We start from the raw sequence: 23,933 nt of genomic DNA, 5'->3' as shown, positions 1-23,933 counted from the left end.
TCACGTCACATTTGATTCACAAAGTGCTAGTACAAGGATTACATGAGTAACTATGAACTAGCCACTGCAACAGTCTATTGCTCTGCTTAAAATTTGACAATTTTGTGAAACACAGGACAAAATAGCACTAAATTTGATGGTATTACGAACTGTTACTGTATTTGAATAGGTTTTGCAATAAAAGCTCTCATACAAGTATGGATATTGTGTACAAACATTAATGCTGCTTTTTAAATAAGGGTAACTTTCAAAAGCGTAAATGTTGTCATTAAGAAAACATTACTTGTTCTGAACTCAGATCAATATTTTATTTGATAATGAGGGACTGTAAATGATTTACTAAGTAGGTCACAAATGAGAAAATCGGTCGCTGTTCACAGACTAGAATAATGGGTAAAATGTTATTAGTGTTTAATCAGCTTTAGAACATGATGGTGACATTCAAATGAAACAAGAAGGAAAATTAATCCTGATTGAAATGTCTGACAAACAAAATAAATCATATTAAACTGACTGTAATTGTTGTCTTGAGAATAAATTACAGTGGCTAAGACCCATTGTGGAGATTGTACCAATAGATTCCAGTAGATCATTGCATGAGCAGAAGTTCAGGAATTGGAATGAATCATGATTTCCATCTTTTATATAGCTATCAGTTACTGTTATTACTCAACAGCAGTATTCATTTCTGCAAGAAACAGCAAAAGTCCAGATAGGGGCCATTGGTGTGCTTATGTATTTCGTGGTGCAGTGTTGTTGATGCTCACCATGGTGTTTTATCTGTGGGACAGTGTCACAGAGATACTGAAGGAACTGAACTGGAAGACTCTTCAAGGTAGACATGAACTACCCCCAAGAAAGCCTATTAACAAAGTTGCAAGAACCAGCTTTAAATGATGACTCTAGGGATATAGTACAATCCCCTATGTATCACTGATGTAGGGATGATGAGGTTAACTCGTATGTGAATGGAACAGCTAGAAACTCTAAGAACTGATACAATGGGTCGTACCCTCTGCTATGCACCTTATGATAGTTTGTAGAGTATAGATGTAGATGTATTACTGGAATGAAAGTGGTTATGTCAGTGGCTGGTTCTACGCAGCCAATGAGAGAGCAGCGAACAGATGATATATTTGGAAGCAAGAGACATTGTAACATGCTATAGCATGAAAATAATAAAAAATAAAGGCTCTTTACTCGGGTGTAGTTTGTTATAACGGTCACTATAGCATGAAAAATACTTTGTGAATATTGTCTTTGGTGTAAATGTGTTGTAGGTTAAAAATGCAAACAGTAATCTTAACAACTGGACTTTTAAATAAATCATAAGCAGAACGGCTTTCAATGTTGCTATTAAATGTCCTTGGAGAGCTGTGGAATTATTTTGTAACAAGCAATCCCTTTTTTTTTTTTTCTCCCACCAGGGGCTACAAATTCTTTGAAACATGACTTTATTAATAATCTCTGGTATCTGGTTCGATGTATATGTAGACAATACACATTTTATCTTATTGAGCTCATTGAACATTATGTATGTAACACAGTGTAAAATTTCCTCATTCTAGGTGCTGTCAGGTAATGTACTTGGTATATGCAATCCAGTATGAGTGAAAGTTTAAGCAAAATCTGAAAATTATTAAGACTGTTGTTCAATATTTCATGAGATATTAAGAATTTATCACTCATCTTCAGCAAAACTTGGCTCTCTGGGCTGTATTTAACAAAAAGACAGCCAATGGTGGGAATAGTCCACTAGTTTTAATGTCTTATTACCCAGGAAAGGCCATTACTTTTACACTAATGTTGGAGTATTCCTTTAAACTTAACAATAATAAATGTATTTTCAAACACAAACAAAGAAATTATTAATTGTTACAGACCTTGAGAGATATATGTTGAGCAAAATCTTGGTGCGGCCATTCAATTCAGCGAAACTAGCCAAAGGGGTGAAACATTTTATCAAACAAAAAAATTGCCATCTATTTTTTGCAGTGTCTTTGTTTTTTTCTGTGAGATCACCTACACATGGTACTCAACATTACATCTTTGGTTCAATTCATTAGACATGAGTATTTTTTTACGTACATTTAACATCTTCACTAAAGTCAGTTCCAGGAAATGGTATAATGCTCAGATCAGTATAGAAGCAAAATCCAGCTTGTATTTGAATAAAAACAGCTCTTTTCTCAGGTCCGACTGTAACCACAACCTCAGAAATGGCAACTTATTCAAAAGTAGTAGCCAAATATTTGTGACAGTGAAGATATAAATTTCACAACTCTATTAGGATGGTGGTGATGGCGATTAAAAATAATATTCTCAAAATGTAGAAAGTCTATAAATGGCATAATTTTAGAACAGATATAATGTTAACTTTTTAGGCAGATATGTTGTCAATAAAACAGTTTGTAATTTTGATTAGTGTGAATATGTTAAAAGTAAATTTTTCTCAAGAAGCCTCTTGAAGAAGTGGGGGTCATCTTATTATCAGTGTCTTCTTATACTCGGGTAAATATAGTATGATGACAATTTTTTACAAAATATTGATATAAAAAATACACTTGTTATTGTATACACTTAGTTTTTTAGGGTAATCTAATCAGCAGGTTACTAATATGTGATACATTTTCAGTCTCTTGGAGCACTCCTGCGGTCTCTTGAAGGTCAGCAGACGCAAGCAGAGGTGGTGTCATTGGAAGCACCTGTTCATGAATTAGAAGACAAATACAAGCAACTCTCAGAGGCTCTTTTGGAGAAGTGCCAGGAACTAGACACTGCTCTTGTCCAAAGTCAGAGTGTGCAGGACGCACTTGACAGCCTTACACAGTGGCTGAACAGCGCTGAGAATAATGCCAAGTAAGCATATGTGATCTACTAGAAGTATCAACATGTTAGTTTGAAATTGCTCAGACCTGTAAAATGTGCCAACAGATTTAATACTTAAAGCCTCACTAAGATGCGGGAAGAACCATTAGAGGAATTACAGTTAACAGCAAGAAGGTTAGTACAAATAATGGATGGAGTAAAGGGTAACCACTCAAGATATGGTAAAGATAGTTTACAGGCATACAAACTAGACTGAAATCATCACTGAACTTCAGGGCAATTTCTTTCCTTAGAGCTACTAAAGCACGATCATACACGTGCATGGTTACAGTGTCCCAGTGATGTAATTGGACTGCAGCACCAGGAAGAGTGTGTGTGTGTGTGTGTGTGTGTGTGTGTGTGTGTGTGTGTGTGTGGTGAGGGGGGGGGGGGGCATTATTTCTCTTCCATCCAGAACTTTCTTGTGCTGTAAGAACAATGGCATATAATGTTTACAGACCCTATTTGACCATTTGATAGCAGTTGTAATTCTAATGTATGTATCTGATGTATTATGGTCTTGCTTTTAGTCTGCTCAGCTTCATAATGATTGTCTTGTACACCGAATGATAATGCGGACACTACACTACACACATTTTGTCCATTCTAGGAGTCTTCAGCGGCCAGCAAGCCTCCACAAGGAAAGACTAGATGAACAACTTCGTGAACATAGGCTACTACAGGCAGATGTCGACCAGCACAGGCCTAGCATTGAAAGTGTCTCTCAGTCAGCTCAAGAATTAATAGCCACTGCATCTAATCCTAGGCTGGCTAAGAAAATAGATGTGAAGCTCAAGGATGTAACATCAAGGTTTGTGTGAGACAATAGTAATTGTTCATCACCAACACATTTTTGTCATTTGTGTTTGCTTCCACAAGATGTTGCCCAAATTATCATTGCATATATGCTAAGAGAAGTGTAATTGGGCAGCATGTTTCTTATAAAATGGTGTAGTTGTATTTCTCTCTCTCTCTCTCTCTCTCTCTCTCTCTCTCTCTCTCTCTCTCCCCTCATAAATGTCTCCTTCATTAGCTCCTCATCTGCCCTTTTGTCTGGTACGTCTTACCCCTTCCAATTGCCACACCCCTTTCTAATTTTGCTTGTTAATTTTCATCAGGGGTCTAAAGGGAACTTCTGCAAAGTATAGACAGCTATTACTTGCAGTTTGGCACTTTGTGTACACAGATGTGTAAAATTCTTTTTTACGCATAAAATAAGTCTTATGTCGCATATTTCTGACTCAGTCCTCTGTTTCCTTTCGAATAACTCTCATACAGTTCACTCTTAGTTTTTTTACTGTGAGCATCTCAGTGACATTTTATATTCAAAGTTTACAATTTTCCAGATTTGAGAAGCTCTCTGAGCGAACATTACGCCGTACAGAATTGTTAGAAGATACACTGGCAGCCTTGACGTCATTCTCGACACGTGCAGGCAAGTTGGAGACTTGGTGTTCACAGACCGTGGAAGCACTCGAAGCTTCTGCTGGTCGCTTGGATGCTGAAGAGTTGCAAGTTCGTGTAGATACACTAGCCACACAGAAGGAAGCACACAGACCAGAGTTTGAGGAGACTGTTCGAGCAGGCCGTAGTCTTGTGGGCAAGAAAGATGTCACCGACACTGTTCCTCTAAGAGACAGAATCAAGGCAAGTATTATCACAATCACTATCAGAATATGTTAGTGGAATTTACGTGTTTCCTTAGCCTAGATCAGAATACGCAAAGTGGGAGATGCGTGGATATGCCAGCTGGATTGTGTTCTGGTTCAGCTGATATTTAAGTTGCATTATGGACAGCAAATGTACTGAAATGTAGTAGTGTAGTAACCATGTAGTGGCAAATAATAGACTGAAATTAAAAAGAATAGAAAAAAGATGGACAATATGGGTGAGTGAGTGCTGATTAACTGGAAAAGTGGGTAATAAATAGCAAAAGGGGGTTGGAATGTGCAATATAGAAGGAAGTAATTGAGCCTGTGTGTCCACTATAGGTAATGCCTAAGCAGATGTAAAATTCTCACGAATAGCTTGAGAAATTCGTTTCTGGTAGACAGAGATACAGTGAGGTAAAATAAAAATCACCAACCGAACATTATAGATTATATGTCCCTTATTTTAGAATGGAAAATCCAGTGCAGATTTCCTCCCAAAATAGTGATGTTAAATGCTGCACTTTATGATGAATGGGGTACAGTTGCTAGAGAAGTAATTTACGAATTGTGTACATTCATTGCCCTGTGCACTCCTGAAATGATTGTGCCTAGCTGCCTGTCTGCTGTCATGTTGAAATTTTGATTATTAATTCAGATGATAGATTTGAATTGGATCTAGCTCGACACTTATTTGTGAGAGAGACTGCAAATTTCCTTTGCCTTACACAGAGATAGCACGATGGGGCTGAAAATATGATTTTTAGAAAGTTTGATTCTTCGGATGGGAAACTGTGAAGTTTAAGACTACATTTAGTTGTGTGCAACAGTCGTAACCAGTCAAGTGAACACTGTATTATATTGAATTATATATTGTGATCGAAAGGCTCAGCACCTACGAACATAAACATTTTTGAATTCAAACTGCCTCGAAGATCTTTCGTGTATCGTACACCGTAGGCTATATGCCGAAGGACGTCGTGTATTACCGGCAGATCCAGTTGTCGTAACATCTGGTGTGGAACATTAGTGACAAGCGAGCACTATCTCGGGCATTTGTTTGTGAGTGGGCAAAGCTCGTCTTGGCTGTATAAATAAATATAGTGCAGCTGTTGCTGATTTTCTTCCAAAATGATTTGACTTGTTTAATTGCTATTCTAGTGTTTCACTGAAGTTTTACACTAACAGATGAAATACATACAGGGTGTTTCTGTAAGAGTGTGCAAAAATGCAACAGGACATAGAGACTTCTCACTGAACGGTTTGAGGTGGGAACCTGGGGTCAGAGAAGCCAGCTTAAGGAAGTACGGAAGTAAACTTTTCTACTGCGTTGTCTAGCATTAATGTTTTCCAGCTTATTTACGACTAACTGTGTTCTAGTTTGCACATACTGTGCTGTTTACTGACGTGTACATTCTTTATTACCCGCAAGGAAACGAGGAGGATGAGCCTGATTACTAGGAAGTCGTGATGCGATAGGCCGTTTCAATAGCCACCGGTACTTGAGGGTTCTACCAGAGTTGATGGAGAACATACCCTTGGCTGTTCGTGAGAGGATGTGGATACAACATGACAGTGCACTGCCTCACTTCAGTGTGAATGTCCACAACCATCTCAATGCTGTATTTCCTGGTCGCCGGTTTGAAAGGGGAGGTCCTATTCCGTGGCTCGAGAGGACACGTGACCTGAATCTCCTCGATTATTACCTATGGGGATATCTAAAGTCACGTGGATATGAGAGACCAATGGATATGGAGCTGGAATTAGTTGCCAGAATTCTAGCTGCCTGTGAAGTGATTCAAAACACACCAGCAATATTTGTCAGGGTGTGTCAGAATCTTGTTTGTTGATGTCCTGCTTGTACTGAGCTTGTTGTCAGTCAGTTTCAGTACATTTTGTAAGACACAGTACAAGTGATACCCTGATTCTGTCAGTTACCTGTAACTAATGTAAACAGAAAAGTACACAGTGATATGTTTTTATTCCTATTATCTCCTCAAGATGGTTTCTCCGACCCCTAGTTCCCTACCTCAAATTCTTTAGTGGAACATCCACTATGTCCTTTTAAATTTTTGCACACTCTTACAGAAACACCTTGTATGTTGAAGATGAGGATGTCATTTGAAACAGTGAGGAACCGTGGTAAAAGTAGAACAAATGAAGGAAGGAGGGTGAGGAATATTGTATCTGCAAAATAAATAAATAAATAAATAAATAAATAAAGAGAATAAAATAAAATTCATAGCCTATGCTTTTAGGGATTTGCATGTTATTCAGGTTAAGTCACCCTATCCTGCAAAGAAGAAAGTTCTTCTCCATCATTTTAACAAATCCTCAGATTGTTGCTGCAAACTTTACGGTCTTCGCTCTTCAGTGTGTTTCCGTATCTGCCGTATTGATGAAATGTGACTCGTAGCAATTGCTTTGTTTCCGGACGTGAGGAAATTTGTGGATGGATGTCAAATGAGTAAGTTGGAGCTGAGACAGATGTGTAGTTCATACAATCAGATAGATCCTTATGTATTAAGGGGATTGAAAAGTTGGAAAGTCATTAAACTGCCACTTGTATCTTACCTTTTAGGTGAATATTATTGCAGAGTTTGGAAAAGTTAGTAATTATACAAATCTGACAGGACTTTACAAATTTGTGTAACATCTACTGTAGCCTTCAACTTCCTTTCCTTCATTTTAGTACCTGGAGGGTCAATGGAAAGAACTGGGACTTCAGCTCGAAGAGAAGCAGCGTCTAGGAAAAGCACGTGTTGACCAGCTGAATGCGTATGAGCGACTTCATGAACAAGTTATGGAGTGGCTGACAACAATGGAGAGTCGTGTACAGCGACTTGATCCTGTTGCTGTCGATACAGATGTTCTGCGTGCTCAAATTGAAGAACTTAAGGTTTGTTAGAGAACTAGTCTTTTTTTTTTAAATTCATACATGAGGAGTGTCCTTTGTAGGTAAAGAATTTATTTATGACCCTCACTAGCTTTCAGATGTGTTTGAAAACACTCGTGTGACATGAGAAGAACTGATTATGAATGATCAATTTGGTTTTATTCACTTGTAGCCTCTCCACAAGGAGTATCGAGAATATGTTGGAACAGTGGATCGTCTGAATGACTTGGGAAATGCTTATGACAACCTCCTTCGTGGCGATCGCCCTGAATCACCTCAGAGACGTCGATCATCTGCATATAGTCCCACAAAGAAGACTTCAGTTGCAGCTAGCCCACGTAAGTTCCTCATATGTGCCTACTTAGAAAGCTATTTTCTAGTTGAAAGTCCTGTAAACACGTGAATGCTTTCACAAGGTGTTCTATAAGGGAAAAAAATTACAAACAAAAAAATTGCAGGGTATCTAGTAGGGATGATTATAAATTTTTTAGTGAATAAGTGTAAAGAGGGAGTGATTACAAAATGATGATATTAGCCTCATACATGAGAAATACAAAATCTTTTAAGATCATTTCTTGTCTGTTATTGACGAACTAATCGTACGTTTGTTGCACAATACCTATTACCTAGTTTTTCTACAGAAAGATTTAATGAAGCAGCAGACTGAGCTATTTGAGTCAGATAGCAAAGAACTTCAGCCATTTGTTAATCAGTAAAGGGCGAAGATTCCTTCAATTACAACTATATACCAAATAGGGTAATAATAATGTGTGTACCTAACATTATCAGTCTAAGTAATTATGTAAACAATTTTTCATTCTAGCATTTTACCTGTGCAGACTTAAATTTCAGTGGGAATGTGTGTACAAAGGAAGTGGGAAAAATATGAAGTTGAAATCAATAGACAGTTTCCCTCATGGCCATTTTCTCAAAAATGAAAAAAGAAAGTGAAAGGGAGGGTGGGTGTGAGGGGGGGGGGGGGGGCAATGTAGAATGGTGATGTAATCAATTTGTATAAACAGAAGTTATCAACAGATTCTCAGTATGGTTTCAGGAATGGTTTATTAATTGATAAGTCACTTTATTCTGTCTTACACAGAGTAAAAGAAATTGATAAAAAATTATGTATCTTCTGTAACTTAAAAAAGGATTTTAGATACCAGTACTGTGTTATCGAGTTAATGGTAACTCGGGCGGCAGCGAAAACAGATTCAAGAGAACAAACAATACAAGTTGAAGGAATGTAAACTGAATTGTGTAGTTCATGTAGTGAGATGACACTGTTGGCAGCCATGTAGTAAATGAAGTACAGATGAAGTGGCTGCTCCATGTTGCGTTGCTGATTTTGTACTATGGCACAGAGTAGGCTGTGGTGTGTGCTCGTATCATCCTGTGCAGTGGGCATCCTTAGGATGTGAAGCTCAGTGTGCTCTGGGAGACTGTCTCAATTTATGTTGGTCCAAGACACCAGACAGATATTTATGAGATCATGCAAAACTTTGCACAGCTTTCTTTATGACTAAAATTAAAATATTTTACGAATGCTCAAAATGCAGGCAGACACAGCCATGTGCGATACTTATAAAAAACAAATTTTCTTACGCTGACATCTCGGTACACATACTTGCTCATGAAATGTATGCTTGACAGCATGGACCTTTGTTTAAAAAAGAATAGTGTTACCTATTTGGTTAACAGGACACAGAGGAATGTCCTTTATGTTGTGAGTACATTCACTGTTAAAACAAAAAAAACAAAAAAAATTGCAGTACTAGCATGATTTCTTAGTATGCTCTCACAAGAGCTGAAGAATCACTTCTTGAATGTTTTTTCTCTTGGAGGACTACTTTTCCCTGTAGGATTATGTTAAACCATTAATTGTAATTTACTAAATGGAATAGAAGAATGGGGAAATACTGTATACGAAACGTTATGTTCATTCGATTGTATTATTGTAATTGTGACACTCTGAAATTATAAAAACAATACTGGCATGTTTAGATGGTCCAGCCAACCTGATTCAAAATTGCTGGTTCAGATAAAAAAAAATTCCAGGTTTATGCTGGTATGCTTTCTATCAACAGGCCGTAGTCAGCACCATCTTTGTGCTTTCGTTCATTGTTTGTTGTTATTATTCTTGTTGTTATTGTTTTTGTTTTGAAAATTTATGGTTAAAAGTTATATTTCTCATTTCTTACATTAAAAACAATTGTGTAATATAATGAGCATTTACATAATGAATTTTTGCTCTGCAGCAGTATGTGTGTTGAAGTTGAGAAAGTAGGAGGTAGGTAGTACTGGAAGTGAAGATGTGAGAGTGTGTTGTTAGTTGTGCCTTGGTAGCTGAACTGGTAGAACATTTGTCTGTGAAACCCAAAGGTTCTGGGCTAGAGTCCTTGTCCGGCACACAGTTTCATGGAGAGACGTGTTTCCTGATCATACATCCTAGGGTAGAGGTTCATTGGAGTAAAAATAGGTAATATTGTGATTGAATAAAATAGAAAGAAACATTCCACATGGGAAAAATATATTAAAAACAAAGATTCCATGACTTACGAAACGGGAAAGCGCTGGTAGATAGGCACAATAAAACACACACACACACACACACACACACACACACACACACACACACACACATATACACATATACAGACACAAGGAGACATATGGCCTTTAAATATGTCTGCTTGTGTCTGTATATGTGTGGATGGATATGTATGTATGTGTGTGTGTGTGTGTGTGTGTGCGAGTGTATACCTGTCCTTTTTTCCCCCTAAGGTAAGTCTTTCCGCTCCCGGGATTGGAATGACTCCTTACCCTCTCCCTTAAAACCCACATCCTTTCATCTTTCCCTCTCCTTCCCTCTTTCCTGACGAAGCAACCGGGGGTTGCGAAAGCTCGAAATTTTGTGTGTGTGTTTGTTTTTTTATTGTGCCTATCTACCAGCACTTTCCCATTTGGTAAGTCATGGAATCTTTGTTTTTAATATTGTGATTGGTATTTCAAGTCCTGACAGAGGCTATTTCATTGTATTTGATAAGAAGTGACTGTTATCAGTGGTGGTGGTGGTTGGGGGGCGTATATGAAATAAAACTGTATTATGCTTCAGGAGAGAATATTTCAGGAGGAGAGAATATTTGGTTTGTAAAGACCTTCAGCTCTTCTCAAAAGGCATTATCCATCACTGCATATGTAGTGTGAATAGTTTTTGAAGGCTATAAAACATGGAGGTTGAGCGCGTTCCTTTAGAAAGTCCATGGATTGCTTCCTTTCCCACCTTCAAATATCTAAGCTTGCACTCATGCTCTCTAATGACAACAGTATCGGACTGAGATTGGGTGATATACCAACATTGCTTCATATATGGTGCTCTCGGAAATAGTAATGTGATATTGTGGTTGTAAAGGCTATACCACCTGTCATTTACTGATTACTTGATGTATCTAATTAAGCTGTAAATTTTTGTAATGATTGACTCACTACGTGACATTTGTTGCGAGATTTCCATTTCTAAATGTTTGTATACCCTTCATAGCCGAACACAGCAGGCAGCGATTGCTTACTAGTATATCACAAATTGGCCACATATATCAAAAACAGTCATTTTCAAAGTGATAAAATGAAATAAATCATATCAAAATGCATTACATTTGAGAGTGTTTTTTTCCATAGTGCAAAAACTTTTTACATTCTCCTAGTTGTCTATGTGGCTATTAAAGTTTATTCTCACAATACCATCATCTTTCAGTTCTCTGAATTCATGGCAAGTGCTTTGGCACATTACAGTTATTTATATCTGTCTTTGTGGGCATACTTTTGATGATGTGATTGAACCAACTGTTAACTCTGTAGTTTTGAGCATCATGGAGGAGAAAAATGTTTTCTAATTATCTTTTCAGTTGGTACTCGACATTCAGTTTTATCTCCTCTTCCTTTTTTTATTACTCTTTGTCTAACCTCTGTGTCAGAACAGTTTGACTCTCTGATAATTTGAATTGTAGATTGCAATTTTCTGTTATTTTAAAGGGCTACCATACTTGTCTGTTCTTTCTGCTATTGTTCTAATATCAAAACTTATGAACTACAGAACTCTTTCTACAAATGTAGTTTAGACGAAAGTTCACTTTGTCAGTCATTTGGGAAACATTTTATTCAGTTCGTCGATCTTCGCAAGAAGCTCGGTCACCATCTCCCACAAAATCTGTTGGCTTCAACGCTCAGAGCCCTGTTTCTCCTGGAGGTTCAAGTGGTTTCAGCAGCAGACGGTCATCACAGGATGGCTTCCACCTTGAAGGTGAGACACTTCTCCTTCAAAATATTAAGTTTGGCTCTGTGCTTCTATCAAAAATGTAGGTATGGTGCTGTGCATGGATCATTCATTTGCTGATTTGCTGCCAACATTATGTAGTATCTGAGTACACCTTTATGTAAATATCTCTCTCTCTCTCTCTCTCTCTCTCTCTCTCTCTCTCTCTCTCTAATTGTACACCATCTGTGAAGCACATCTTTGAAGATGAATGTTAATCATTCATGTTCAGTTATATGTTTCAATCCTGTAAGTTTTAATTTTTTTTGTTACCTAATTTGCATCTTTTTCTGGCAAATGTGTAGCTTTATTCGCTTTCTCTTTTATTTCTTTCCATTGTTTGTTTAGTTTGGTTTATGATAGCAAAATACTGATACAGGAAGGTACACATCTGCATTTTACATTCTAACAATTCGCTACAATATTGTCAGTAGCAAGCAAATACTACCATTGCTAAAATTTTCATCTAAAACAAATTTTCATTTCGTGAAGGCATACAGCTTTAATGTAAACCTTCTTCATTGAGTTATTCATCTTGTAGATCTGCAGCTCTTGTTTTTCTTTGTGTGTTTGCAGCTAAAGTACAGGATATAGGTTCTGCCTATTATGCAAGAGCACTGTTTTTTTTTTCTTTTTATCCAGACATGTTTCGGCACCTCTATGCCATCATCAGTGGGTTTTGTTTATTGAAAACTGTAAAAAGTGAACATATTTTTGGTTGTAGCTGATCTGACAAAGTGAGGCGTAAAGAAAGTTTTTAGGCCTAAAGAAAATTTTTGTTCATTTTTCTCCTTACCGTGATTTTACATTATAGGTTTTGCAGGGCCATTTGTATGGTGCCCTGCACTGATAGCCTGTCATCTGCAAACCAAACGATGTAAATATAAATGTCAGTGTCAATTTCATCGCCGAGTAACACATCCCTTTATTTTTAAAAAAGATGATTTTTGTTTGACAAAATGTTTTGCGTAGTACTCAACACATTTTGTGAAGTGGAAAGGCGTTTAGAAAAATGAAATTACATAAAGTACATTAATATGTGTGTGCAGTGCCGTCAAACGCAAAAGGAGGAGGATCATCCACAAAAAATTTGAGTAATAACAAATATATATACAGAACATTTTGCCACCAAAATCACCTTTTTGAAAAATTAAGGGATGTGTTAACTCGATGATGAAATTGTCATTAACATCATTTGGTTTGAAGATGACATGCTATCAGTGCGGGATGCCATATAATGTAAAATGATGGTAAGAAGAAAAACAAACAAAAACTTTCTTTTGGTTTCACTATGTTACATCAATTGTAACCTAAAATACCTTCACTTTTTACAGTTTTCAATAAACAAAACTCACTGGTGATTGCACAGAGGTGCCCCAACATGTTTTGGTAAAAAGAAAATAAAAACAGTAGAAAAATAGTCCTAAAGTTTGCCTGAAATGCTCTGTTGTCAAAATGTGACTTTTGCTTTCAACCATGGTTGCTTCTAAATCTCCCCTTTGTTAGTATCAATATATAATGTGCCTGCGAAAAGCTAGTTTGTTATTGTGAACATTGCCTTATTTATTGGAAGCTTCGGTAAAATTGAGGAAATGCTGGTGAGCGTTAGTTTTTGGTGGTAGCTACCATCAATTTCTGTGCCATGCAACTACAATTAATGGCATTAATATGTGGTCTTGTCATCCCACAGAGCATCTGGAGAGCCTGCCATACAGATAAACAAAGAAATCTCACTATTAGTGTGCAAGTAAAAAAATTGAAGTCAGTTTTGATTTCTTTGTAAAATGGAAATTGATGGTCTTTGTATGTTCCTATGTAAAACCTTATTAAGTATTAGCATTCTAAAATCTGTGGGAGTACATTTAATATGATCCTCAGAGGGGAAGCAAGTGGACATAAAGTAAAGGAGATAAGAAACGGCAAAATTGTATAGTCATCAAAGCATGTGAATGGGTTTTCTCTCTTGCCAACTGTAATCGGTTTTACAATAACATGTTGCGATAGAGTTATAATATTTCACAAAATTGGCTTGGATGGTGACCAAAGCTACTGTTAAGTTTTCACAGTTGAGAGACACTCTTAATTTGTACATTTAGAATAGATTCATTTTGTACTTAAATCTTATAATTTTCAGTTGTTTGGTTGTGTGATAATGTGTGTGCTTCTGTGTCTTCCTGATCAGTATTTCATCACAGCATGAAGTAAAATAAAATTAGTTTTCCGTTAAGAGCATTCTGCTGCTGTTACTACTACTACTACTACTACTACTACTAGGTGCTGCACTCTCTCCCCCTCTCGCTTTAGTTTTTCCATTACTAGTTACTGATTCATGAAGAATGAGTTGCACTGTGTACTAATCAGTTACCCATGCTTGTTAGTTTCAAAGCTAGGATCTTTATCCAAAACAATGGAAACCCAATGTGTTTTTCATAACAATTCCTTATTCCCAAATGTGATTTAAAAACTAGTAAATTCATAACAAGCCCCGTTAATTCAAAACAGAAAACATTGGCACGCATGCACATGCGCGCTCCCGTGTGGGTGTGGGTGTGGGTGTGGGTGTGGGTGTGGGTGTGGGTGTGGGTGTGGGTGTGGGTGTGGGTGTGGGTGTGGGTGTGGGTGTGGGTGTGGGTGTGGGTGTGGGTGTGGGCGGGTGGGCGCGCGCGCGCGCGGGAGAGAGAGAGAGAGAGAGAGAGAGAGAGAGAGAGAGAGAGAGAGAGAGTTACACCAGAAACTCAGGCATTGTGTGTCCTAAATTTGTTCAGATGGACACACGTTTTCATTAAGGATCACAAAAGATGCAGAAGGAATGTACGTAATCTGTAGTATAATTTTTTAAGATGCCTGGCTGTAGTATATGAGGGAGAATCGGTATGTTCCGTGCATTAAAAAAAAGAAATTAGGTGAAGTCAGCATTGACTGGTGGAATTTTTTAGTCGTGATATACTACTATCATAACAGGCTTCACACACAATTATATATTTTATATGTGTATTTTCTAATAGGGACAGTACTGTTGATTGTTTCTCATTTGTTCAAAAACTATTTGTTTTAAACGAAACCTAAAGATAATGTACTCCATCACTTTAGGTCACGATGCCAGAGTATATGCAACAAACCACCCAGGGTATTTTAGTCTCCTAATTATCTGTGGGCTTTAGTATTAACGTGTGTTGTGTAGAAAAGAGTAATGAATGTTCTATAAGCACAGGTGTTGTCTCTATGGGAAGACCAAGATGCATAGTTAATATTTACCATTGTCAAAATGAGTACAAAAAATTCAGCATTTACAAGTTCGACTATTCTGTGGGCAGCAACACATTTTGTAATTATAATTTTTATTTTTTGTATGGGACATTATGTCCCTATGGTGTTGCTATTCTTGAAGCATTCTGTAGCAAAAAATTTGTTGCTTTTTAACTTTATGTTCTTGACTTTTTATGTACTAGGAATACTTCATATGTTCAATACAAATCTCTTACAGAATTATCACCAGTTCAGCAGCAACTGACAGAGGTTAATAATCGTTATGGGTTGCTTGGTGTACGTCTATCGGATCGCCAATCAGAGTTGGACAGCACACGTGAGGAAGTACGTAGGCACATGGATAGTTTACGTACATTGTCAGCATTCCTGGACAAGGTACAACGATCTCTGCCAAAAGAAGTAGTACCACAGACAAAAGATGAAGCTAACAAATCTGCTAAGAGTATAAAGGTAAATATTTATCTCCACTTCTAATCTGAAATGTGCATAATTGATTTGCTTCAGAATTGTGAGAAATAAACTAGTTAATTTATTCTAAATTTGATGCAATCTATCTATAATATTGTTGGATTGGATTATGTAATCTGTAGTTAAATTCCAATTCAGAATATTAATAGGGTTTTGCATCTCACAAGCAGTAAGAGACATGTTGTTGTTGTTGTTGTTGTTGTTGTGGTCTTCAGTCCTGAGACTGGTTTGATGCAGCTCTCCATGGTACTCCATCCTGTGCAAGCTTCTTCATCTCCCAGTACCTACTGCAACCTACATCCTTCTGAATATGCTTAGTGTATTCATCTCTTGGTCTCCCTCTACGATTTTTACCCTCCACGCTGCCCTCCAATACTAAACTGGTGATCCCTTGATGCCTCAGAACATGTCCTACTAACCTGTCCCTTCTTTTTGTCAAGTTGTGCCACAAACTCCTCTTCTCCCCAATTCTATTCAATACCTCCTCAGTAGTTATGTGATCTACCCATCTAATCTTCAGCATTCTTCTGTAGCACCACATTTCGAAAGCTTCTATTCTCTTCTTGTCCAAACTATTTATCGTCCACGTCTCACTTCCATACATGGCTACACTCCATACAAATACTTTCAGAAACGACTTCCTGACACTTAAACCTATACTCGAGGTTAACAAATTTCTCTTTTTCAGAAATGCTTTCCTTGCCATTGCCAGTCTACATTTTATATCCTCTCTACTTCGACCATCATCAGTTATTTTGCTCCCCAAATAGCAAAACTCCTTTACTACTTTAAGTGTCTCATTTCCTAATCTAATTCCCTCAGCATCACCCGACTTAATTCGAATACATTCCATTATCCTCGTTTTGCTTTTGTTGATGTTTATCTTATATCCAACTTTTAAGACACTGTCCAGTAATGTCAAAAATACGGTATTCCAGATTGGGTTACCCTCTGAGAGAAAAAAAGAAATGACAACAGTTTCATTACCCATCTAGATTGAATTCATTTTTAAAATAGTGGCTGATTTCAGTTCCATATGAACCATCTTCAGATTGATTGTATTGGCTACATGAGTAACCTATCCAGTTCATCAGCAAAATTTACATGGTATGTTGGTTGTTTTTCTTATAACCAATCCAAAGATAGTTCATGAGAAACAGAAACAGGTTAAGATTTATAAAAATGGATGCGTTGTAAACTGACAATAAAACCTATTGTAAAGCAGTTTATTGTGGAAAAATGGATGCATTGTAGACTGACAATAAACCTATTGTAAAACAGTTTATTGTGGATTTTCACCAATGACAATTTGTAAATTTTTCTCAAATACGCTGGCTGAAGAATTGGTAGACCTGTAATATAAAGGAGAAAACAGTGGAAAGAAAGATAGACATATGAAATTGTCAGTTAGTAAGTCATTTAAAATTGTTACAAAGTGTTGCACCATAACTGTGTATTATCCTTTATTTAACAGCATATATCTTGTGTAAGACAAGCATTATATAATTTGAGTAAGTGGAATACGCCAGTATATTGTGCTATATAAACAGTAGTCAATGAGAGGTTTTCTTCGTTAACCAAATCATTAAGAAAGTGATGTTGACAGATTTTTTAAAAATTAGGATCTCCCATATTTTCTCAAAACAGCCATTATTAACATCACTTCCTATTCATATTTGTGAACAACTGTCACAAGGTTATTTCACAATTATTTTCATTTACTCATTTTTCTATAACTGTGTGCAATATTTTTAAAAAATGCAGAAAGGCCTTGGTTGTTGATCACTATTTATTTGTTGAACGAAAATTGGTATTTTTATAGGCTATCATGGAGGACATGTATGAGAAACAATCTCTTCTGGATAACACTCGAGGACAAGTTGCTGATCTTCTCAAGAGAAAACCCAGTGTACAAGGGTCTGATACACTGCATGATGAATTAACAGATGTTGTCACTCGGTGGAAGAGTATAAATGATAGATGCAAGGACAGGTTAGTTTTTTTTCTTTTTGTGTGTGTGTGTGTGTGTGTGTGTGTGTGTGTGTGTGTGTGTGTGTGTGTGTGTGTGAGAGAGAGAGAGAGAGAGAGAGAGAGAGAGAGAGAGAGAGAGGGGGGGGGGGTGTATATTACTATAAACTGGAGTCAAATGAAAACCTGAAAAATGTAATCAAAATCAAAAATCCACATTTCTCGGCAACAAAGTTGGCCGTACTGTTACAGAGATGTAGGGAATGCCCTACAGGTGGCAGCATACTAAAGACAACTGAAACATATCCACAACACTGTTTCATAGTGGCTGCCCAACTTTCAAAATGCACCATGTAAGTGCAGTGTTCTGTCATACATTTTCTGAACAGCCTATTGAGATCCATTGGCAAATGAAGGTCCAGTTTGATAATGACTGTCTGTTACTGCAGCAAGTGTATGAGTGGAGCAGAAAGTTTGAAAATGGTGTGACTTCTGTGACAGGTTGTCAGTGCCCAGGTCAGGCACACCACGTCGTGACACCAGCTGCAACATTGAAACCATTGTGACCGAAAGTCGCCATGTGTCGATGGTTGAGATAACTGCAAATCTGAACATTAATCTTGGTCCAACACCTGAAATCATTCATGAAATGATTAAGTTTTTCATAGTGTTTGCGAGATGAGTACCATGGCAGCCCACTCCTGAACCGAAAGAGCAATACATTGACGTCTGTGAAGAACTTTTGTGGCACTTTGAAGCAGAAGGTGATGACTTCTTCACAAGAATCATTACAGGAGGTGAAACCAGGGTAGACTACCACCAGCCCAAAACGGAGAGCAATCAAGGAAGTTCTGGGCACACACATATCTGCAGGGAAGGTTTTGCTGACTGTTTTGGAATGACTGAAGTACAGTCTGGGAACACTACATGATTGTGAGAAACACCATCAACAGTGTATCATGTTTGACTATGTTAATAAATTAGCTTTGGCCTGCAATAAGATCGAAGTGACATGGACTTCTGACTACAGATACTGTTTTGTAACATAACAGTGCTCAGCCTCATACTGCTGTGCAGTGCTTACAGTCATCAGTGACCTGCACTTTGATACTCTGCCATATCCTCCATAATCACCAGATCTCACACCAAACGATAACCACGTGTTTGGACCACGCAAAGAGGCGATGGGAGGAAAGAAATTTCATATTGGTGAAGAGGTGCAGCAGGCAATGCACAAGTGGCTGCCCACGTGATCAAAAGAATTTTATTTATTTATCGCCGCCGCCGCTCCCCCCCCCCCCCCCCCCCCCCCCAACCAAAATTATCCATGTACTTCCTATACACTGAAGGAAGTGTGTTGAATGATGAGGAAGCTTTGTCGAAAAATGATATAATTGTGTTCCACTTCTTGTTTAATAAAAAAAGAAAAATTAAGGTTTTCATTTGACTCCCCCCTCATGTAACAGATATTTTGTAAGAGACTGTGAGTTTACAGGTATTAATAATTTTAAGTAGATCATGAAGTCCCTTTATTATGAATTGTAGAACTTTAATAACGAGATTGTAAAGACCTGGGTGCCTATTTGAGACACTGAGATTATTACAATGCTTTATTTTCTTTTTGCAGAATAAAACTGATGGATGATATCAAAGAATTCTATGATACACATGACAACCTTTCAGCCTGGCTAGGAGCTAAAGATCGTATGATGACTGTTCTTGGTCCTATCTCTTCTGATTCACGAATGGTTCAGAGCCAAGTGCAGCAAGTACAGGTATGTTACTTAGCTTTCCTGTCTCTTTGAGTCTGTGGTTTAATGGATATATGCCACTGTCTGTTTTACAATTAAAGGTACTAAAAAGGTATGACAAGTGATAACCAGTAATAATTGCAGTTTAAGTTTACAAATAAAAGAAAAGGAGTGTTACAGGTACTCATTCATTATACAGTATTGTTGCAATTTTGAAACTTTGGCAGGCACCTAAACAAAACTGAAATGCTTCATAGCTAAAGCAAATGTATATCTCCCCCCCCCCCCCCCCCAATCACCAGCAAACCCCCCCTCCCACTCACACACACACAGAGGGAGAGGTGAAGAGGGGAGGGGTAGTGGCTGCATCATCACATAGGATACTGCAGTTGCCATAACACTAAGTAGCCATGTGACACACACATTGTGTGTGTGTGTGTGTGTGTGTGTGTGTGTGTGTGTGTGTGTGTGTGTGTGTGTGTGTGTGTGTGTGTGTGTTTTGTACTAGTTAGCTGTCAAGATTCTTACCCTTCATTTACCTTTACATTGATTTGATAATATATGTGATTTTATACAATCTCCATCAAACCTGCCATTCAAAACCAACTAACAACTGACGACTGTAATCAGCTGTAAAGGTTACTGATACTAAACATTGTCAGGCATAAAACTAGTGCAATACTAATTTCTTACTCCTCTCAGTTTGTCTCTGTGATTGCTAATGTTGTGCTTCTGTTTATCACAGGTTCTACGGGAAGAATTCCGCACTCAGCAGCCACAATTATCTCATTTGGAGGAAGTTGGCTCTGCCGTGCTGTCGAAGTTGGACATGTCAGCACCCGATGCTCAGCGCATATCAGTGAAGCTGACATCTCTGCAACAACGATGGGCGGAACTCCTTGCGAGGCTTCAAGAACGTGCTGACTCGTTGGGTGCTGCTGCTGATACTAGCCGTGAATTTGATGCTGGGTTGCTGCGCTTGAGAGATGCATTGCAAGCTCTTTCAGACCAGCTAGATGAGGTACCCCTTGACCGGGATCCAGAGGAGCAACTTCGTAAAGTTGAGGTTTGTGTAATGTTTCGTTACTAGACTGCTAGCAGTACACAGTTATTTTTACAGTATTGTTGTTTCACTCATTGAGCAGTAACTGTTCATATTTGTAAATATATTCAGATGATTTTCTGTTTTGTACATAGTTTATAAGAAATTTAGTAGTGTCGATGTAAGAAGATACCTGTTGGAGTGAGATGAGCACAAGCTTCACGTGCCTGCTTGAACCAAGCGTGTAATGTGACTTTGTACACATCTTTGTACCAATACATCAGTGTTGCCAGAGGTCTATAGGTGACTGCTGTTTTCACCTGCTTTGCAGCTGAAGTCTGGCAACAGTGCTGGTGGGATCATCGTATGCCGACTCAACTATATGATCTCATACTAATCGAGAATTGTTTCCACTTTTTGTGGCATTGCTACACTCTTGAACACATACTATAATCAGGATGCAAAATGGTGTGACTACAGAAAAATTTCATGTTGATTTTTACAAATAAAATATGGAGAAAATGTTTGCCACATGTTGAACACACAATCAGTATATAGAAACAGATGTATAATTTTAAGGAAAGTTCTGGCAGAATGTAAATACTTTAAGAGTGAAAGACCACTCGCTGAATAGCAGAAGTGAAGGGTCATCAATATACACTCACAAAAGAGAAAGGAGGATGTGCTCCAAAATCTAGCAAGTTGTCTTTTTATCTTGTGTGTGTGCTTGTCACTGACTCAATGCTACTGCTTTTCCACAAGTAGATATGGAATTAGTTTGTTCCGTTACATTGTACATCAGTGTGAATGTTGATATAATAGAAGGTTATGTAGTTCCACCACACATACAGCTGTGTTTATCTGTTTACTTAACATGCTCTTGTTCAGATTCATGTTGAATATTTTATCATTGCTCTGTCATTTGAATGTAAAGATAACTGACATTTATGTACTTCAGTATTCAAAAGTAAATGTTACTTACAGTTAAGTTGCAGACAGTAGAAATGAAAGATACAGAGACAGAAAGTAGAATTTTAATAATCATTTCTTAAGTTAACCAGTAATGAGTGTTAAAATACTTTTGTCGTACTTTTAAATTTTATAGAATCTCGAACGTCAGCTTGAGGGCCAGCGTCCACTATTGGCAGATGCAGAATCAACAGGGGCTCAGCTGTGCGATGTACTTAGTGACCCTGCTTCTAGAGCAGAGATACAGGGAAAACTTGGTGCTGTTGGTCGTCAATACAATACATTGCAGAAGAAAATGGATCACCGCAAAGCAGAAATTGAAGGCAACCTACGGTAATTAATTGATATTGTGGCTAGACGTCTTTTAAGTAATGAAGTCTTTGTTCATATACTCTACTGCAGACCTTGGAAAACTTGTAGTTCTGTATTCTAGCACTGCTGATGAATTTGAGAATGAAATAATCACTGCAATAAACAAGAACTGAATGGTTTTAACTTTATGTTCTCCATAATATTTTACTTTGTTCTCATTGTGTTAGTGGCATTGTTGGTATCGATACCCCAAAGCTTCATGGGTAGAGGGCACAGGGGCTACTAAGAGAGAAATTTGCGTGATTTTTATACATGTATGCAGTTTTTGAACATTCATAACTTTGTTGTAGTGTTAAACAAGCCTTAGGCCTTTGTCATACATGATGTAGTCATCCTTTTGTCTCTAACAGAGTCAGTGTAGATATGACACTGTAACAAATGTGTTATATTACTATTGTGTGATAGCGTTGTCTGTTATAATATTACAGAAGTCTTTCCATAGATAGAACCATTAGCAAAAATTTGTGATGCAGTTCAGACTCATTTTATTGATTCTTTTTATTGTTTTGAAAGAAGTTCGGATTTGTGCTCCAGATTTGCAAGAATATGTTTTACTTTATAGAAACTAATATCTTTCTGGCTGATGTTGCAATATGCATACTTTCAATTTGTTTGGTATATTTCAGAGATGGTAGACAGTTTGAGGCATCATGCGCACGCACTTTGGGATGGCTGTCTGATGAACTTGGAGCTATGTCTGAAAGGTTGTTAGTGTCTGCTGATAGAGAAGTATTACAGCAACAACTTGATCAGCACGAGGTGAGAATAGACTTACATCAGTTACATTTTAATCATGAGTTCATACATAGAAAAGTAAATATTGAAGGGGCTAACATTTTTGTGACAAGTTAAAATTGTGTGTCACACTGGATCTCGACTCTGGAACCCTTGCCTTCCATGAACAGGGCTGCACACCCTAATGCTATCTGTATTCACCTCTTGGACCAAATTAAAGTTTTAACTTGTTACATGTTTTCCTCTTTATCTTCCAAGCTTTTAGTAAAAAGTGTTAATCATTCAGTATATTGTTGAAGGAATAAAATTCGTGTGATGGACGACATACTTCTTTATAATATGTGCCACTTTTTAGACATATCAATAATGTTTTTTTGCTGATGTTGTGTTTTACATTTTCAGCCTGTTTATAAGGAGGTAATGAGCAAAGAACATGAAGTAATAATGCTGTTAAACAAGGGGCGGGACATGTTGGCAAGATCTTCACAGATGCAGCGCAGTGATTCACGCAATTTGCAGAGAGATGTTGATAAGATTCAATCTCAGTGGGACCGACTGCGCAAGGATATTATGGAGAGACATACAAGACTGCAGACGTGCATGGTGAGTGAGCAAGATAATATTTTTACAGGTTTTTACTCTAGTCAGCTATGTCATTCTGCCCGTGATTACTCTTGCTTTGCCATCCTTTATAGTGTAGTACTTTGTTTCTTTGTAACAAAGGAAAAATCAGTCTAGAAAACTAATAAATTAAGGAGAGACTTTCTGCCCTGGACTTGCCTTCAAAAGACAAAATGTGTAGTACTGCCATTAGACTTATATAATGGTAGAAGTGACAAGCTAGCTAGCTTTTGGTAGTAAAAATTCCTTCCTCAGAAGGGGGAGATGGATAGCTTAGGCACAGTTACAAAGGAAGGACTATAGGGACCCACCTATGAGGAGGACAAACATAAAGTAGCTTTTAGTAAACTGTTCTAACAAACGGTCTCAATTGGGCTGCAATTAACCAATCGTGTTTTTGCGGTAAATATCAGTAATTGCAAATTAGTACATGCTAACTATTAATATCAATTTCCTACACCTTTTGCAGCAAATTTCAATAGCTTTAACACCATTATGTTATGTAGAGGAAGGAGCATGACAGCAGTTTGACATCATTTTAGCTCATGAGAAAGTTCTTCAGCCACTCGTAACTAGATCATTCCAGGAAAAACTAAAGGCCATTGGGATTACTGTAGTTGGTGGAAGCGGTAAGGAAGAATCTCTTAACACTTTGAAATAGGAATGAGAAGAAACAAACCTTTCTTTTTTTTTTTTTTTTTTTTACACTGCTCTCTATTTTTCATAGAAACAAATTATACTGCAGTAATGTGAAAGTTTCCAGCACATATTGATAGGAGTTATATCTTTGTACCAAAGGTTCCTTCTTGTTATTCTTAAGGGGGAAGAGTTAACACATGAAGGCAAGAGCTGAACCACCTGTTCAGAACTTCTGATTTAGAATAGCAACCAGAAAGTTGAGTGCTCTAAAACAGAAGTCACATTAGCAGGAGAGGAGGGGGAGGTGGAGAGAAGACTTGAAATTCAGATGAGAAAGGGGGAGCAGGGAGGTGGATGAAGTGGGGTATGTGCTGTAGAG

The 23,933-nt window shown here is 37.6% G+C and overlaps 1 protein-coding gene across 1 annotated transcript in view; it reads left to right on the top strand.

Moving 5' to 3' along the window:
* The window catches only part of LOC126092273 (microtubule-actin cross-linking factor 1), a 497,641-nt gene that overhangs the window by 325,961 nt on the left and 147,747 nt on the right, over positions 1-23,933 (top strand). The window contains exons 40-52 of the mRNA XM_049907790.1: positions 2,636-2,859; positions 3,479-3,679; positions 4,215-4,515; positions 7,210-7,416; positions 7,586-7,751; positions 11,573-11,710; positions 15,207-15,439; positions 17,280-17,449; positions 19,053-19,200; positions 19,922-20,242; positions 21,324-21,520; positions 22,186-22,318; positions 22,697-22,897. Of these exons, the coding sequence (XP_049763747.1) occupies positions 2,636-2,859; positions 3,479-3,679; positions 4,215-4,515; positions 7,210-7,416; positions 7,586-7,751; positions 11,573-11,710; positions 15,207-15,439; positions 17,280-17,449; positions 19,053-19,200; positions 19,922-20,242; positions 21,324-21,520; positions 22,186-22,318; positions 22,697-22,897 (2,640 nt within the window). The remainder of the gene's footprint in view (positions 1-2,635; positions 2,860-3,478; positions 3,680-4,214; positions 4,516-7,209; positions 7,417-7,585; positions 7,752-11,572; positions 11,711-15,206; positions 15,440-17,279; positions 17,450-19,052; positions 19,201-19,921; positions 20,243-21,323; positions 21,521-22,185; positions 22,319-22,696; positions 22,898-23,933) is intronic.

Source organism: Schistocerca cancellata, chromosome 7 (genome assembly GCF_023864275.1).
Source record: "Schistocerca cancellata isolate TAMUIC-IGC-003103 chromosome 7, iqSchCanc2.1, whole genome shotgun sequence".
Classification (NCBI taxonomy): Eukaryota; Metazoa; Arthropoda; class Insecta; order Orthoptera; family Acrididae; genus Schistocerca; species Schistocerca cancellata.
The sequence above is the reverse complement of the archived record's forward strand: the minus strand, read 5'-3'. Positions and strand labels throughout refer to the sequence as shown.